The following is a 16,841-nucleotide window of genomic DNA, read 5'->3' on the forward strand; positions in this document are numbered from 1 at the left end:
GTCGGTACTTGTCTCGCACAGGACATCTGCGGGGTGGCAATATGCTGACTCCGCAATCGTCGCTGTCGGATCGGCCGGCTATCTTGGGGTCAACCTTTCTACACCCCAGAACGCCTTTTCCGGGCGCTTTTCCGGGATTGAGACTTTCCACCACTCGGAGGCATAGCACGTGAGCGGCCAACCCCCTCCATCCTTAAATGGCAGACGACTTGTAGAGGCTCAGTTCAATATGTGCAATAGAGGAGCAAGGGTCTATGTTTAACTCGGGCCCATCAACTGATTCGTTTTGCTTTCTGTACTTGTTGATCCGTCAACTTTCACTGTTCGAGACAGCCAGCCAGCAGCATCTCGTTTTGCCATGGCCGCCGTTACAGCAACTCTCGTGGGCCTTGCGCCAGGCTTGGACGTAGCCAAGGCCCCGGAACCCGTTTCCAGTTCAAAACCCGATAAGATTAACAGCATCAATGATTTCATACTTCACCAGGCACAAAGCATTCCTGATACCCCGCTCATTGCCTACCCAAGATCCGACCAAGGATCCGCAGATTGGGGAGACTACACCGCCAAAGATCTCGACACTTTCACCGATGAAGCCGCCAAAGAGCTGGCAGGTTTGGGCCTGCGTCCTACGGTATGAGTGAACTGTCTTGGCATATTCTGACAATGGGGACTGACGGCTGCAGGAGCGCAAAAGGAACACAGCCGAGGTAGTCGCCCTGCTGGGACCCTCAAATCTGGACTACATTGTTTCCATCCTAGCCTTGTCACGCATGGGGTTTTCTGTTCTGTTCCTCTCCAACCGCCTTCCAACAGAAGCCTATGTCTCTCTGCTTGAGAAGACCAAGTGCACGCGCGTCCTTTCCATATCAAAGTTCGATACGACAATAGCCAACATTCAGGCTGTCTACCCGCTCCAAGCCTTTCCTCTTCTGAACAGTTCAGTTTACACCCGAAAGTCCCTCTATCCAATTCGTTTCCAGCGAGAAACCGAACTCGTCAACGAAGAAGACTGCATTGCTTTTATTGTGCACTCCTCTGGCAGCACTGGCCTGCCGAAGCCTATTTTCCAGACGCACAGGGCTTGCCTCAGCAATTATGCCACCGGAAGTGGAATGCGAGCTTTTGTCACGTTGCCGCTCTTCCACAACCATGGTCTCTCTACCATGTTTCGAGGCATGGTCACCGGAAAACGCACAGCCATTTACAACGCCAACCTTCCCCTGACCAACGGCCATCTTGTCGAGGCCATGCGCACAGCCGATTTTGAGAGCTTTCACTGTGTTCCCTATGCCTTGAAGGTCCTTGCGGAGTCAACCACTGGAGTCGACGAGCTTCGCAAGGCCAAGTTGGTGCTTTTTGGTGGGAGCAGCTGCCCGGATGATCTGGGCGACATGCTGGCTCAGGAAGGAGTCAACATTGTTTCTCACTACGGAGCGTGAGTATACGGCTCGACGGCCCATGTTAATCATGCTGATGTTAACATTTTGCAGCACCGAAATGGGTCAGCTCATGACGTCTCAACGCGACCATGTACAGGATAAAGCCTGGAACTTCGTTAGGCCTCTTGTCAAAACAAAGCCTTTTCTCAAGTTTGACCAGATTAGCGAAGGCATCTACGAGCTGATCGTTCTTGACGGACTTCCCTCCAAGGTCATGTCCAACAACGACGATCCACCCAAGTCTTTCAGAACCCGTGATACGTTTGTTCCGCACCCGACACTCCCTGACGCCTGGAAGTACCTCGGTCGTCTGGATGACCGCGTGACGCTCATGAACGGCGAGAAGGTCCTACCTGTACCTTACGAGCACCGCGTGCGCCAGAACGAGTTGGTCCAGGACTGTCTGGTCTTTGGTGTTGACCGTGCCTTCCCTGGTCTGCTAGTCATCCCGAGCGAGCACGCTGTCGACATCACTCCGGCCGACCTCCTCGAGAAGCTCTGGTCCGATATTCAGGACGCCAACGCGCGTGCTGAACAATTTGGCCGTGTGTCCCGCGAGATGGTGGAAATCCTCCCGCAAGGCACAGAGTATCCTCGCACCGACAAGGGTACCGTCATCCGCGCCGCAAGCTACAACCACTTCGCCACGATCATTGACGACGTCTATAAGAGGTTCGAATCTCCTGGCAACGCTGAGCGCTTGGCGCTCGAAATCCCCGAGCTTCAGGAATACCTCACGAAACTCATGTCTGAGCGTGTCGGAGTCGAGGGACTCTCGGTAGATACCGACTTCTTTGCTGCAGGTATGGACTCTCTGCAGGCCATCACGGCTCGCGCGCACATTATGCGTGAGCTGGACCTAGCAGACCATGTCTTGGGCCAGAACGTTGCTTTTGAGCACCCAAGCATCACTCAGCTGGCGGCGTACCTGGACTCGATCCGAAAGGGCTCAACACTCCAGGCCTTGACCGAGGAGGAGGTCATGCAAGAGCTCGTCGCCAAATACTCGACCTTTACCCCCTTCACCCCTGGGAACCAGGTTCCCGATGGCGAGGTAGTTGTGAGTCAAGTCACCACCCCACAAAACTCGACTGCCTACTAATGTGCTTCCACTAGGTTCTTACCGGTGCCACCGGTTCCCTTGGAGCCCACGTTCTGTCGCAGCTTCTGTCGCTCCCACACATTCGCCATGTCTACTGCCTTGTCCGCGCCTCGTCGCCCCAGGCGGCTCATGAGCGTGTACTTGAATCGCTCGCGATACGTGGTCTATCTCCTCATCACAGCTCGGCTCACGAGCGCATCCTGTCATCTTTGGTCGAATCTGGGCTGTCTCCCCACCACACTTCGGCCAAATTCACGGCTCTACCTTCGGACCTGAGCCGTGCTGATCTGGGTCTCGGTACCGCTGCGTTTGAGGCGCTGAGCACATCCGTGACCTCAGTCATTCACTCGGCCTGGGCCGTCAACTTTACCCTGTCTGTCCGCAGTTTCGAGGCCCAACACATCGCCGGTCTCCGTCACCTCCTTGATCTTTGTCTGTCTGTCCCATTCGCCCGTCCCGCCCGTCTGGCATTCATTTCCTCAGTCTCTGCAGCCGCCGGCACGCCCTCGCCGGCTCGCGTTGCTGAGACACTGGTCAAGGATCCCGCGCACGCTCAGAACATGGGCTATGCGCGCAGCAAGTGGGTTGCTGAGCACATTGTCAAGGCCGCCGCCTTTTCAACTGGCATGGAAGCACGAGTCCTGCGCTCCGGCCAAATCGTGGGTGACTCGGTCCAGGGCAAGTGGAATGCTACCGAGGCCATTCCCCTCATGTTCCGCGCTGCTGTCACCATTGGCGCGTTGCCGGCGCTCGACGAGACCCCCTCGTGGCTGCCCGTTGACCTCTCAGCACGGGCGGTGCTGGAACTCATAGAGCTTGCCGAGCCGGGATCCAAGACGGACGGGTACTTTGAGCTCAGGGACGGCCCCGACGTGATTTACCACGTGCAGAACCCGACGACGACTCGCTGGACCGAAGATGTGCTGCCTGCGCTTGCCAGGGCAGGCCTGACCTTTGAGACGGTCGGTCAGCGGGAGTGGGTGCAGAGGCTGCGCGACGGAGACCAGGACCCCACGACCAATCCGACAGTCAAGCTTCTGGACTTCTTCGCTGAGAAGTATGATAATGACAAGCCCGGGCGCAGTGGTCTGGTGTTCGAGACGGGCCAAACCGAACGCAGAAGCAAGGCTATTGGAGCAGGATACGACGTTGTCACCAGTGGCCTACTGACAAAGTGTGTTGAGAGCTGGAAAAAGGACTGGGCTCAATGAGCTTGTCCATCACGAAAAGAACATATTCTTTGCATGTGGCGTTTATATATAAGGTTATTCTTTGGGGTAAACATTTTCATTTCCATCCTCAGCGTTCTCATGAAACCAAATATCCCCTGAACATGCTCTGCATAGAGCTGTGAATGTGATATCTTGCGATGGCTCATAGTAGTCTGCTGAGGAACCGATGCTGCCTTTAAAGTTCGTCTTTATATGGCTATAATGGCTTCCTATGACGTATAGAGGTTAGTCAGTATATGCCATGATGATTACTAATTGTGGTCACTCGATTTGTGACTCTCAAACTCATCACAGATGTACTGTGTAGTTTTAGGATTCAAGCATGACACAGTCAGCCATAAAGCACCGTGATAAAGGACCTCATATGTTATTAACTGAGCATAGTATCTACCTAGGCGTGATGGTCATAGTGAGACCCCACTAGCTGGGCGTCATTGCGGCCAATTGGCTCGCTTGATGAACGACCCTTGCGTTGCTTGCTTTGGCGACAAGCTGGCACTGCGCGCTCTTGATTATTTACCCTTTACCCCGACGACCCGACCTAGTGGTATGCAAGTTTCCAAACCACGCCGTCGAGTTGGCCTTTGTCGCCTTGACCTTGTTGCACTCTGCAGGGACACGACGTCACGGGACAAAGCGCATCAAGCTTCCTTCGGTCAGAGAAGAAGACGCCTTCAACCACGCAAACACCACGCTCTACGGTGCGGCACAGGCTTATCGTGCGACATTGCGAACAATGCAAAGTACCCTATTTCGAGCGGTGGGCGTGATTGCAAAAATGGCACAAACCCACAGGCACCAGACTACGCAAACGCCAACATCGTCGCGGACCAGGGTGGGAGCGAAAGCAAAGACTTGAGCTTACATGTCCCATGACAGTATGATCCATTCGGACCAACCGCCCAACGCAGAGGCAAATGCTTGAGATCCACCAATTCTCGTGGCGTCTAGCAAACAAACGGGCAGTCTCACACCGCCAGACGGCACAGCGCTCCGCAATCACCCTGTCCAAGCGCTCTCGATAAAGCTACGAGGTGTCCGTGAGGCTTCGCCACGCAGATCCAAAGAACCTTGCCTCGTCACCAGGCTGTCCCCAGTGGTTCCGCGCGCCTATCAACCTAGGATGCTGCATGATCCGAGACGACGGCGCCCTTTTGGACCCCAGAGGCATGGGGAACCCAGAGTTTCTATCGAAAGGTTCGACCGCGACCTCGTCAGATATGGCGGCCCCCAACCTTTGGCCATACATCAGTCAGTGGTCGTTAAGGAGCTAAGCGCAGACTGGCCACCAATGATTCGTAGACGCATCTTGAGGGTGTCCGGCTTGGGTCACGCAAGGCCTGTACGCGCCGTAATGGTCCGAAATGGCCTGCATTCTGGTTGCTCCATGATGAGGTCCATGGTTTCCGACAAAGGCTATCATTAGCTCCAGCCTTCCGAGCATGAGCCGTGCGACCTCCCCGTGTGTCAGCGCCCCATGGACTTCGCGGATGTAGTTGCTGGGAAAGCGCGACCCATGTGTCATGAACCGCCGATGAGCCTTTGTACGTTGTAATATTGGGCCACATGAGTGAGCGCGCCCTCTGAAACTCAGAGGTGATCCAAGCCATGACCTATCACACATCTCAGCACGCGCGGGGACCAAACTTGGCCAGGCCTCCATCTTTTCAGGCTGGCCTTGTCAAAGGGCTTGGGCTCGGTTGTGGCATAGCCTTGTGTAAATGACGTTGTGGCTGTAGATCGAGCATGACAGCGCGTACTCTTCGCAGCATAATGTAGTCCAGGCTGTGGAGACTGGATGTCGTATGTTTCGCAAGAATGGCCTTTATATATAGCTCAGATCATGCCTGTTTCATAAAGTTAAAGGGAGAGAACTCATGATGAGCTTTCAACTCAGTGCCTCGAGCTTCCAACTACATCTTTCCAAACTGAAAGTGGACGGAATCAACACAATGCCCAGCCCAGCCTATCTCGCATTTGGCATCGAACTAGAGCTTTCCCTCGTCAGCTCGAAGAAGTTCTCATCATGGTCATCCATGGCCAAAGACATCAGTCATCGTCTGTCCAAAAAGGGAGTCTCTAATCAGGTCACCGAGAACCCAGATCATGCCTATCAGGTTTGGTCGATCGTTCAAGAGATCACGATTCCGAGTCTGCCTGCCAAGAATAAATGTAAGCGTCCCTTCTTCACCACACTGCTTCCTCCACTGACTGGGTAGGGGGGGTTGAACTTGTTTCGCCCATCTTCACACTGGACTCTTCTTGGCTCACAGATCTGGAGGTCATCTTCTCTGAGATTCGTAAAGTCTACAAGATCCAAACTTCATCTCAGTGCAGCACGCACATTCACGTGTCTCAGCTCGGCCACGACATGTCACCCCATCAGCTCGCAGCCCTAGCCCAAGCAGCTCTTGTCTACGAGCCATGTCTCGACATTCTAGTGCCCGGCGAAAGATCAACAGCGTATTGGTGTCGGGGCAACAGGCAAAACCCATTCCTCGCCACCATGCACTCTCTGTCGCATTGTCTCGACCAACTCGAAGTAGCATCAGCTCAAGAGGACGGAGTCGGCGCGATTGTAGAGTCCATGTGCCTCTTCCCAGCTTCGAGCCCGTATGGACGCGCTCACGGCCTGAAAAAGGACTTCATTCACGGCAAAGTCTACAAATGGAACCTGGCTCGCCTGCTTTCTCCCGATGCCGAAGCCCGGACGGTTGAGTACCGCCAACCAGCGGGGAGCACATGCGCTGAGGATGCGATGGGCTGGGCTCTGTTGACCTTGTGCTTCATTGTGGGTTCGTTCGAGTCTCGAAGCGGATCGGCTTCAAGCCTGGACGATGTCACACTGTGGGCTGAGTTCTGGGAGCATCTCTGTCGTGGCGCCGACGCGCTGAACTTGGATACCTTTATGCTGGACTATCTCCGGTCGTTCCTCGACATGAGAGCTAAGAAGTAATGATGAAGGCTTCTGCAGTATGGTCGACATCTTCGGGGGAGGTCACCGACTGTGGGTCATAGGACGAACGAAAGCAGTACGTGAGTAACAGATAACAAGTGTGAATTGACTAATATTCAACGTGATCCTGTATTGCAGCTATGCTCCAGCCTACTGTGGTACCTGTGACTCTCTCAACTACCCTCGCTAACACTCTACATGGAGTGGATCTACTCAAACAAGACCTGGCCCAGGCACTGTCACAGTCTCCATCAAGAACTCATGCGGCCCCTCATAGCTTTCCACAATCTTGCCATCTGCTCCAGTCTCTCTCACGATCTGCTTCTCAGATATGACGCGCTGCCCGTAAAGCGACGCCCGGCTCGTGAACGCCCACCAAGCTTGCAAGAGCATGCCGTCGCCATCGCCGACTCTCGCGAGGCTCCAGGTCACGGCGGGCGCATCCTGGCAGTACGACCGGGGCACCTCCGGCACGATAGGACCGGTTTCTGAGCTGTGCGTGCAGTTTGCAAAGGAGGCGCCGGGCGTAGGCCGGATGCCGAAGACGACGCTTCGAGTAATGTTTAACGAGCCGTTCGTGCGGGGCGGTTTCATAACTCACTAATTTTCGTCTGTCGAGCCGAAGCTGCCAGCGTAAAAACGCTCAAAGGCAAAGGACGCTGCCGGGCAGAGGGTGGCTTGGAGGATAACGAGGGCGAGGGCGTATGTCTTCATCGTGCAGCAGCAACTCTCGAGGCGTCTTCATCGGTGGCCTCGAACAAAGAGCCCGGGCTACAAGGCGTTGTAAGTTGAGTGAATGAGCGATTCTTATAAGGCTAACTTAAAAGGCTAAGAGCTCACCTGCGTGACGCCCCTCCTTCTCGATTTTGATGCCTGCGCCGTCCTTTGTCGTACTGCCAGTCATCATTCCAAGCACAAACTCGCAGCGCACAGGCGAAGCGCAATGCAAACTCTGTTGGGTAGAATAAGTAGGCGGGCGATCATGTTGCAAACATTGATGATATGGCTACGCCCGAGTTACACGCTGTCAAGGTGATGGGGAAACTTTCTTATTCAGAATTGTTTGTGTTGTATTGCAACGGTTCATGTCCGGGTTTGCTAACGCCTCAGTTACATCAGGCTTGTGCAGCCATACGCCTGCTCATGCCTCGACGGCACCTTGCTCAGCGATGAGCCCACACTTGCTACAGAGCATGCGCGACTTTCCTGCCAGCCATCTAATTTTGAAGTCCTTGTTGCCGCACTTGTGACATGTCAATGTATCAGCTACCGCTTCACTGCTGTAGTCAGAGCTGAGCTGGCTGACGAATGAGTCACGCTGATCCGCCGTTCCGTTCAGTACATGTGAGGCGCCAGTGGTGGCTAGGTCGATATCAAACGTCTCGTCCTGATCCGTGATTGGCGACTGCAGTGTTGAGTCCAGAGCCTCGGCAGTGGCTGTTGAGTCCGGCAGAGGGCCTGAAGCAGCGCTTTTGGACCTTTTAAACGTTTCGCTGTCCTTGGAAGGCCCGATTGTTGAGGTTCCGGACACACTTCTTGGTGTCATGGCGTGGTTGGTTGATATGTTGGCCGAGCCAGTGGAATGGCGAGACGATGCCGATGTCCCTCGCCATCGACCCAGGTTCCAAAATGAGTACGTGCTTGCCGGCGAGCCTGGCTGGGCTACTGTCCCATCATCCTCGGCCCGCTGAATGAAAAAGCTCGGTGTTGGTGGCTGCATTTGGGTCTCTTCACGTTCGAGTCTCTTGGCCATGCGCGGGCTATTGGCAGCGCTCGATGAAGGGCTGGTCGGATGAGGCCCCCGCGACAGAGGTTGTGGGTCAGCAGAGGTCTTCTTGCGCGACTCGGGAGCTGTGGTGATGGGCCTCGCAATGAGCGGGCTGGCATGTGTTGCTTTGACAAGTTTACTCGGGGATGCAGAACGCTCGCTGTGCATGGATGCGGCACCGACCAGACTGTTCCGAGCACTGTCGGCCGAGATGCCTTGCCGCCACGAGTTGATACGATCAGAATTCATCTGGACTCCAGGACCTAGGTTGGTGGGATGTGCAGGCTGCGTCAGAGACGCTCGCCTTGACTGAGGATGACTGCTGGCACTTGTTCGTGTGATGATGCTGCCGCTGCGACCGACCATGCCACTTGTGCCTACCATTTTGCGCGAAAAGCTGGAGCCCGTGTCCCAGTTCTCATGGCGCCGCTTTGCGAAGGCACAGTCCTGGCGGAAAACCTTGACAGATCCCGACTGGTCTGCCGTGACTATGATGTTGCCGTCGTAATGCTTTGACTTCTCAACATAGGCAGCCGACTCTCGCGGCTTCTTTCCGTGCGCTTGTGTCGTTGGTTGTGCTGCATCTCCGGGGGCTGTCTGGCTCGCAACAAGAGATTCCTCTAGGCTCATGAGCTTCACAGGCGGCGGATTACACAGGTCGTAGAGGGGGTCACCCGAAGCGCCGAGTCGTTGGCGAGTTTTCGTCGGTGCAAAGATGGCTGCGGAAACCCGCGCCGAATGAGCATTGAAGTACTCGACCGGTACCTTATCCTTGACCTCGGGATCACTCGGGTCCATGGACCAGATGAAAGCCTTCTTATCCTCGCTGCCGCAAATGACCCATTTCGCATCATCACTCAGGTCGGCATGAATTTGACTGCATTGGTTCTCGTGCCCCTTCAGCTTGGCATCGATCATCTTGTCCTTCATATTGTAGATGCGTATCCTCGAGTCGTTGGAAGTAATGAGCACTTTGGTCTCAACCTCGGCGGCGCCCACTTGCGTGTCAAGGGTCTTGATGCCTGTGATCTTGCTGCCCTTGGCGTTTTTACCTCTCGAGGATCGCACAAGCATCTGGGTCTGGAGTTTCAAGCCCTCGGTATCGTAGAAAAGGCAAGTGCCGTTGAGCACACCGCCAATGGACGTTTTGCCATCTGGCGTGAAAGCCACAGCAGTGACGAGATCTGGGAGTTGTACGGAGTAGGCGACCGCCTTGTCCGGGATGCTCCATAACCGCAAGACGGAATCTAGAGAGCCAGCTAGGAAGAAACGGTCATCGGTGGGGTGAAAAGCAATGGACGTGACGAAGTCCTTGTGACGAAAAGTACAAAGACATTCCTGTCGGCTCATGTGCCACAGGCGAACTGTCTTGTCCATGGACGAGGAAAGAAGGAAATTGTTCTTGCTCCAGCTGAGATCCAGGACCTCGCCGGTGTGGCCAGTAAACTCGCGGATTGGCTTGCTTCGAAAGACGGGGGCACTAAGCCGGGCTTCGGCGGCAGCGCTGGCATTCTCTTCCTCCTCGTGTTGTCGACGCTCCTCGTGTGTCGACAAGACCGACCAGACACGAACAACTTGGTCTTTTCCAGCAGCTGCAAGATACTGTCCGTCCTTGCTGAATTCCAGCGCCCACACAGCACCGGTCTTATGTGGGCGCTTCTTTCCACTCGCGGCAGACGCTGCTGACGACGGTAGTTCGGTCTCATCGTCGGGCTGCGGGGCGGTTGACAGCTCTTGCGCCAGGAACATGCGGTTGAATTCGCGAGTCTTCTTGTGGTGGGCGCGAACCTTGATATATCGCGGAGGTTCCTTGTGGTGCGGGATATAGCCGCCGGCGCCAATGGAAGAGGAGAAGACGTGGGCATCGGTGCCGTCGAGTCTTGGCTCGCCTAGCTCAGACAGGTCGTCGGCGTCGTCGTCTTTCTTCCGGCCGCGCATGCTAAGGCGACTGAGAAAAGATACGCCCTTTCTGCGCAGAGTGAGGCGTCAGCAATTGTATTGACAAACCACGGGTTCACTGCCACTGGGAGAGGCGTACTTCTTGTCTCGGAGCGGATCTGTCGGAGCGACCCCGGCATGCTTTGGCGTCGTGTCGGAGCCGCGTCTTTGGTGACCAAGAACGTCTGGGGCTGGGCTCTCCGGCCGACCCGGATATCGTAGACGAGGCGTAGTGGAGTTGTTTTCGGTATTGGTTCGCATCAGGATATGCTAAACGATTCGAGCAGCTGTCAGCACAGCAATGCATTGCTGACATTGGGTTCGGGCTGGCAAACAGGGTGTGTGGCCAGACTAAGGCCTTACCTGTGATAGGGGATCAATGGCGGAGGCGGCCGCAGCGACAGACGACGGCGTCTGCTGGGCGCTGGGCGACGTCCGGGCCGGCGTCTTAACGTCTCGTACAGCGGTTCCATCTTTCGAGGTAACGGTTCGGGCCAGCTTGGTGGGCGTTCTCCTTAGGCCGGAGGGCAGAAAGCTGTTGCCTACGATGTCACGACGGGTCAGTAGTCGGGTCGCACCTCGCACCTCGGACCCGCGCCGCTATGCGAAACTTCACAGTGCGTGCGCCGCCCAGCCCTCGTTGTGGGTAATAACAACCAACGGTGGACAATGCGCATCGGACAGACAAATGGAATGCAGGCCACATGGACGTACCATGGTCATCCGATATGGAGACTCTCAAGCTCGTTTCTGCCTGCTGCTGCTGCTGCTGCTGCAGAGGTGCGCGGGGTGCCTCATGGCTTGGCCGCGAGGTGCTCGGCTTCGGGCTCGCTGAGCGAGTCGCGCTGGCCGTCATGGCGGCCGCAGCCACGTTGAGCGCTGACGGCTTGTCTCGACGACGGTTGTCAGCAGACATGCTGACCGACACAGAATTCGGCATGTCCCATCACGCGGTTTGAGTTTGAGCTTTCAAAGGGGTAAGGAGACATGACCCCTGAGAAGGGGCGGCAATGTCGGAACTGGGTTAATTGGCCCGGATGGGGTGGATGGATGGAGGTTCGATTCTCGCAGGCGAGACCGAGATGGCTGGCGTGGGAAAAATGCGAGACATCCGACGAGGCCGGAGTGCGCGGACTGGATGGGTAACCGAACGGATTGTCGGACAGATTGGTGGTTAGCGACAGGCAAAAAGCGAGGCCGACGGGAAAGCCCAGCCCACCACGACAGACCAGGGCTCCCAAGGTGCGGCAACCAAATCGAATACAGCCGCGCCGTGCGAGCAAGGCCGAAGTCCGTGGAGACTGGAAGCTGACTGGATGGATAAAATTAGGTCGGAATGCGAAGATACGACGCAATGCGAGCGTACGATGATATAGCTCAGAGCCGTGCAATGCGAAGGGATGGGTCGCGTCGTGTTCGGTTTGCTCGAGGCTCAAGCTCCCAGGGCCCAGGGAGGAGGGGGGGGGATGGAATGAGGGAAACGAAATGAAGAGAGACGAATTTTGATTCCTCATCACCTACCTGGTAGGTATGGTAGATCAGAGTCAAGGAAATCCAGGAGGACCAAATGGTCCATCAATTGCCTTCCGCCATCACATCTTAGGACGCTCTAGCTTTTGTCAGGCGTCGTGGCTCCGGATGCGCCTTCCTCAAGGACTCCAGCATTGGCACCTGCCAAATGGGAATTGTGAATCCGACGTAACTGATGAAAACGGCATGACCTCATGTACAGTAAGGTACCTAGCTCTGGTCCATACAGTGGGTGGCTCACTAAAAGCCAACCGTTTCTTGGGCATTGCCAACGGGATTCGAGTGCCAAGGCTGGTTTCTTATCGATAGACTCGATTCGATAAGAGGGGTCTTTCGATAAGCCTTCCCCGCCCCCGCCATGGCTCGATGATGCGTGAACAAGGTCGCGATCTCTGTTAGGCTTGAGTCTGTGTGCCCAGTAGCTTCTTCTGTGACGTCAACTTGGATCCCACGTCGCGCCAGCTTTTTGTTGTTTCGCTCAACACCATCAGAGCCGTATTTTCTGTTCGAGGAATCCTGCCGGGCCGCACACAACGCTCCCAGTCGACGCCATCCGAGGCGAGAAAGAACGATGAAGCTCACGTCGACGAAACCTTCGCAATATGTTGCGGAAGACGCTGTCACACTGACAGCCGAGGACTCGGAAGACATGGTGCGTCCAATCGTCTCCCGCATGGCTTGCAGGCCTTCTCTGACTTTCTCCTCGTCCAGTGGCACGCCTACAACTTGATCACAGCCGGCGACACCGTTGTCGCACACGCCGTCCGCAAGGTTGTCTCCGAAACGAAGACCGGCAGCACGCAGTCCGAACGAGTGCACACAATGCTCGCCATCAAGGTCAAATCCACCTTTTTTGACCCCATTGCCGGCCAGCTGCAGGTCAGCGGCGTCGTCAAGTCCGAAAACGCCTATGTCAGCCTGGGCCAGCACCACACCCTCGACCTCGAGATCGGCCGCCCCTTCACACTGAGCAAGCCCGAGGGCTGGGACTCGGTCGCGCGCGACACACTGAACGAGGGCCTTTCCGACGACAAGGACGGCGCCATGGCCGCCGTCGTCATGCAGGAAGGCATCGCCAACATTTGCCTGATCACGCAGTTCCGCACCGTCGTCAAGCAGCGCATCGAGAGTGTCGTGCCGAAGAAGAGGAGCGCCGCGTCAGACACTTCAGAGGGCATGCGCAAGTTCTACCAAAAGACTCTATCGAACCTGTTGCGAACGGTCAATTTTGACCAACCGCGGCCGCTGTTGCTGGCGAGTCCTGGATTCATCGCTGTGGATTTCAAAAAGTACATTGCGGGTGAAGGCCGTGACAAGTCGGACAAGAAGCTGTCGAATATCGCCAAGGAGGCCATTGTTGTGCACACAAATTCCGGTCACGTCCACAGCCTCAACGAGGTGCTCAAGAGTCCGGAGATGGGGAACAAGCTCAAGGACTTCAAGTTCACCAAGGAGACTAAACTCATGGACAGCTTCTTTGACAAGTTGAGGGTGGATGACGGGAGGGCGTGGTACGGCACCTCGGCGGTGACCAAGGCCGTGCAGGAGGGTGCGGTCGGTCCAGGCGGAGGCACACTCATCATGAACAACTCTCTGTTCCGTAGCTCCGATATTGCCACGAGGAAACAGTACGTGGCCCTCGTTGACAAGGTGAAAGAAGACGGAGGTGAGGTCAGGATCTTGAGTAGTGATCACGAGAGTGGGCAGAGACTCGACATGCTTGGCAGCGTAGCCGCTCTCCTGTCATATCCGATCGCAGACCTCGACGACGAGGATGCAGACGATGCGGACGGTGTCGAGGGCGCGGATGACGTGCAGATAATATGAGCTGGACTCTTTGATCAGTGCAATTGTGCAATCTTCGCACGTTAATGTTGGTGATGTTTGGGGCGCGACGCATCTCATAGGTGGAACCGTCTCGGGTTAAAGAGGCCGAAACAGAGCGACACTTAGCTAAGCCTGATGGGTCCTCACAGCCATCTCCGTCACGGCCCCCTCATGATCATATTGTGAATTGACGCAACATTCTGTGCTTGGAACTTGTCACTGGCTTAAGCATTGGCCTTCTGAAATTCGTCATGGCTCCTCAAAATCTTCAGTCCAAGATCAAGCTGAACAACGGCTATGAGATCCCCGTTGTCGGCTATGGCGTAAGTGGGGGAATCCATCTAGACATTGAGCTCGGCTAACTATCAATTGAACAGCTATGGAAGACGTGAGTAACCGCCTTATTCGAAGTATATATGGGCTCTCCGGCTAACAGGGATTCGAGACCTCCTGAGCAGGCTGAGGAAGTCTGCGGTGAGGCATTGAGGGCTGGCTACCGCCATGTAGGTCACACGGATGGGATACGTCACCAAACGACTGACTGACATGTTTAGATTGACTCTGCTGCCTCCTACAAGAATGAGGCCGGCGCCGGAGCCGCCATCAAGAAGGCGACCGATATACCCCGCTCTGAGATTTTCTTCACCTCCAAAGTCCGCCTCATCAACTACGAAGACTCCAAGGCACAAGTCGAAAAGACGCTGAAGGAGACGGGGCTAGAGTACATTGACCTGATGCTTCTCCACTGCCCCTACGGTGGCTCCGAGGGTCGCAAGGGTGCTTGGAAAGCCCTCGTTGAGGCACAGGAGGCCGGCAAGGTCCGTTCCATCGGTGTCAGCAACTACGGCGTCCACCACCTCGACCAGCTGGAGACACACATCAAGGAGCTCGAAGCCGAGCGCGGCGGCGCCGGCAAGGGAGGTGTAATCAACGTTGTCCAGTATGAAATTCACCCGTGGTGCGCGAGGAACGACATCGCCACGTGGTCCAAGCAGCGCGGCATCACTGTCGAGGCATACAGCCCCTTGGTTCGCGGCGAACGGTGGGGTGAGGAGAACCTGCAGAAGCTGGCCAAGAAGCACAGCAAGTCTGAGGCACAGGTACTCCTGCGCTGGAGCTTGCAGAAGGGATACGTGCCGCTGCCGAAGAGCGTGACGCCTTCGCGCATCCGCGACAACACCAATGTCTTTGATTTTGAGTTGTCAGAAGTGGACATGAAGTCCCTGGAGACGACCGAATATGCCCCTGTCTGCTGGGACCCTGCAATCACTCCTCTTGAGGGTCCCCTGAGCGGTTAGAATCATTCCTGAATGAATGAATGCATGTTGCAGATCATGTGATTTCGTCTGCTACGTGGAAAGCCCGAAATTACGTCGCCTGATAAGCATCAATCAGGTTTTCTCGGCTCGTCATGGGTTCAGGACGACGAGTCGCACTCTTGATCGCCTCCACTACATCGTGATTCATTCCATGGATAATGCCTTGGTACCTTTGTCTCATTTCGTGAGGGTATTCAGCAAGGTCGGGAATTGTCCACTGATCGTAACAGGCGCCGTGAGTACTTGAGGGGAAATAACTTCCATGTCGGCGAATGAACAGGTAGCAGAGATAACAGAGGTATTTCGAGGCCCCCATACACCTTGGTCTAGTCAGGAAAGCACCGGTAGCGCCGTTCAGATCGTGGTATACCGAGAGCATGACTTCGGCATGGACATGAGTCGATGCCGCCCACGGCTGGTAAGCAACTTCGATGGGAGTTGCTTCATACGGGGTCAAAAAGATAAGCTCAACGTCTCCAAAGAGGCCCGAAAACTTTAGTGCGTAGTCCGTCAACGTCGTGGGAATTCTGTAATACGCCGCAATCTTTTCGACCTGGTGCAAGGTCTTAAGGCAGGCCTGAATCTGCGAGGTTGCCCGCACTTTCTGGAGGCGATGAAGGAACCCCGCTACCTCCTTCGAGACGCAAAAATCAAAGCACGCACGGATGAGATCGAGGCGCTGCTGGGCTTCTGCTGCCGGCCCTCCTTCCGGGGCTACTTCGAAAGCTTCGAGGACTGACGCGAGAGAGGCAAGGCGCGCTTCGATATTGACGCGCTGTGAGCGCTCAGAGCGCGCATAAAGTAGCTGAGCTCTGTGTTTCAGATTCTCAAAATCTGCAAAGAGAGGCTTTTTGTGCGTCCTGGCGAGGTATGTCGGCTTCGTCCACCTGACCGAGCGCAGGCGATTCAAAAGGCGTTGACTGTGGTGTCCGGCAATCTGACCGAAGATATCTTGAAGCACGGCGCTCTGGTTGCCCGTGGCCACTGTCGAAAGACATTTGAAGATGCCATTGAGAAAGCTCTGGGCAGATTCGTCGATGGCATCAACAGAAGCAACTGTAAATCGAAGGCTAGGCCTCGACGAACCGTTGGACAGATGGGTTGACTCTTGGACTGTAGCTGCTGCCACAGACTGTGCGCCTTCGCCGACGGCAGCGATGAAAGAGAGATCATCGGCGAGCTGCTGTTCTTGTAATAGCGAGAGCTGATAGCTTGCCGACTTCTCAGAGACGGGGTCCCAGCTTGACACGGGAAAATGCTGGCAATCAAGAGGCACGGCATTCGTCTGTCGCTCAAGAGCTACAACATTGGAGCGGAAGATTGCCTCAAGTGTGGTGTCCCATATTGAAGAGCCAGGCAAGGCTGTCCGGGTTGGTTGACGCGCATGGTATGGCATTGCTGTTGCAGAGTGCGTACCTAGGCTGGTGGGTTGCTCGCTCGGTAAGATGTGGAATGCAAGAAGGGTAGCATAAGTTTGTGGGTCATGGGGACGCAAACTATGCAGGGCAATCTCTGGAACAATCAAGAAACACCACATAGCATCTCCCTCTGGAGTCTTGAGAATATAAATGAGATATGACTATTGTATTTCGCTGGTTTTTTACTTCAATCGAAGTGCCACAAGGTTCAGGATCCGCCAGTCTTTCGCCTCGCGCTCTCTGCGCCTTCAAGTGAGTTTCACGACATGCCCTTGCATTCACAGATTTCATACATCATGATCTTCAAGTTGC

At 55.3% G+C, this 16,841-nt stretch overlaps 6 protein-coding genes across 6 annotated transcripts; 4 read left to right on the forward strand and 2 right to left on the reverse strand.

Moving 5' to 3' along the window:
* Window positions 1-358: 358 nt before the first annotated feature.
* VDAG_09654 (uncharacterized protein) lies at window positions 359-3,752 on the forward strand (the record flags this gene model as incomplete). The annotated part of the gene is made up of 4 exons (XM_009658615.1): window positions 359-631; window positions 684-1,435; window positions 1,491-2,499; window positions 2,556-3,752. 4 exons carry the CDS (start codon window positions 359-361, stop codon window positions 3,750-3,752), a joined length of 3,231 nt encoding a protein of 1,076 aa, XP_009656910.1.
* Window positions 3,753-5,725: 1,973 nt separating this feature from the next.
* Window positions 5,726-6,729, forward strand: VDAG_09655 (uncharacterized protein; the record flags this gene model as incomplete). Its single annotated transcript, XM_009658616.1, has 2 exons — window positions 5,726-5,945; window positions 5,993-6,729. The coding sequence occupies 2 exons, from the start codon at window positions 5,726-5,728 to the stop codon at window positions 6,727-6,729; spliced, it is 957 nt and encodes a 318-aa protein (XP_009656911.1).
* Window positions 6,730-6,942: 213 nt separating this feature from the next.
* Window positions 6,943-7,443, reverse strand: VDAG_09656 (uncharacterized protein; the record flags this gene model as incomplete). Its single annotated transcript, XM_009658617.1, has 2 exons — window positions 6,943-7,279; window positions 7,331-7,443. 2 exons carry the CDS (start codon window positions 7,441-7,443, stop codon window positions 6,943-6,945), a joined length of 450 nt encoding a protein of 149 aa, XP_009656912.1.
* A 427-nt stretch (window positions 7,444-7,870) lies between these two features.
* Window positions 7,871-11,351, reverse strand: VDAG_09657 (WD repeat-containing protein; the record flags this gene model as incomplete). The annotated part of the gene is made up of 4 exons (XM_009658618.1): window positions 7,871-10,466; window positions 10,536-10,705; window positions 10,799-10,977; window positions 11,150-11,351. The coding sequence occupies 4 exons, from the start codon at window positions 11,349-11,351 to the stop codon at window positions 7,871-7,873; spliced, it is 3,147 nt and encodes a 1,048-aa protein (XP_009656913.1).
* Window positions 11,352-12,536: 1,185 nt separating this feature from the next.
* On the forward strand, window positions 12,537-13,792 carry VDAG_09658 (pelota; the record flags this gene model as incomplete). Its single annotated transcript, XM_009658619.1, has 2 exons — window positions 12,537-12,617; window positions 12,677-13,792. The coding sequence occupies 2 exons, from the start codon at window positions 12,537-12,539 to the stop codon at window positions 13,790-13,792; spliced, it is 1,197 nt and encodes a 398-aa protein (XP_009656914.1).
* A 189-nt stretch (window positions 13,793-13,981) lies between these two features.
* On the forward strand, window positions 13,982-15,090 carry VDAG_09659 (2,5-diketo-D-gluconic acid reductase A; the record flags this gene model as incomplete). The annotated part of the gene is made up of 4 exons (XM_009658620.1): window positions 13,982-14,115; window positions 14,170-14,180; window positions 14,238-14,295; window positions 14,347-15,090. The coding sequence occupies exons 1-4, from the start codon at window positions 14,044-14,046 to the stop codon at window positions 15,088-15,090; spliced, it is 885 nt and encodes a 294-aa protein (XP_009656915.1). The 5' UTR covers window positions 13,982-14,043.
* Between the last annotated feature and the right edge of the window lie 1,751 nt (window positions 15,091-16,841).

Source organism: Verticillium dahliae, genomic scaffold, assembly GCF_000150675.1.
Source record: "Verticillium dahliae VdLs.17 supercont1.28 genomic scaffold, whole genome shotgun sequence".
Taxonomy (NCBI): Eukaryota; Fungi; Ascomycota; class Sordariomycetes; order Glomerellales; family Plectosphaerellaceae; genus Verticillium; species Verticillium dahliae.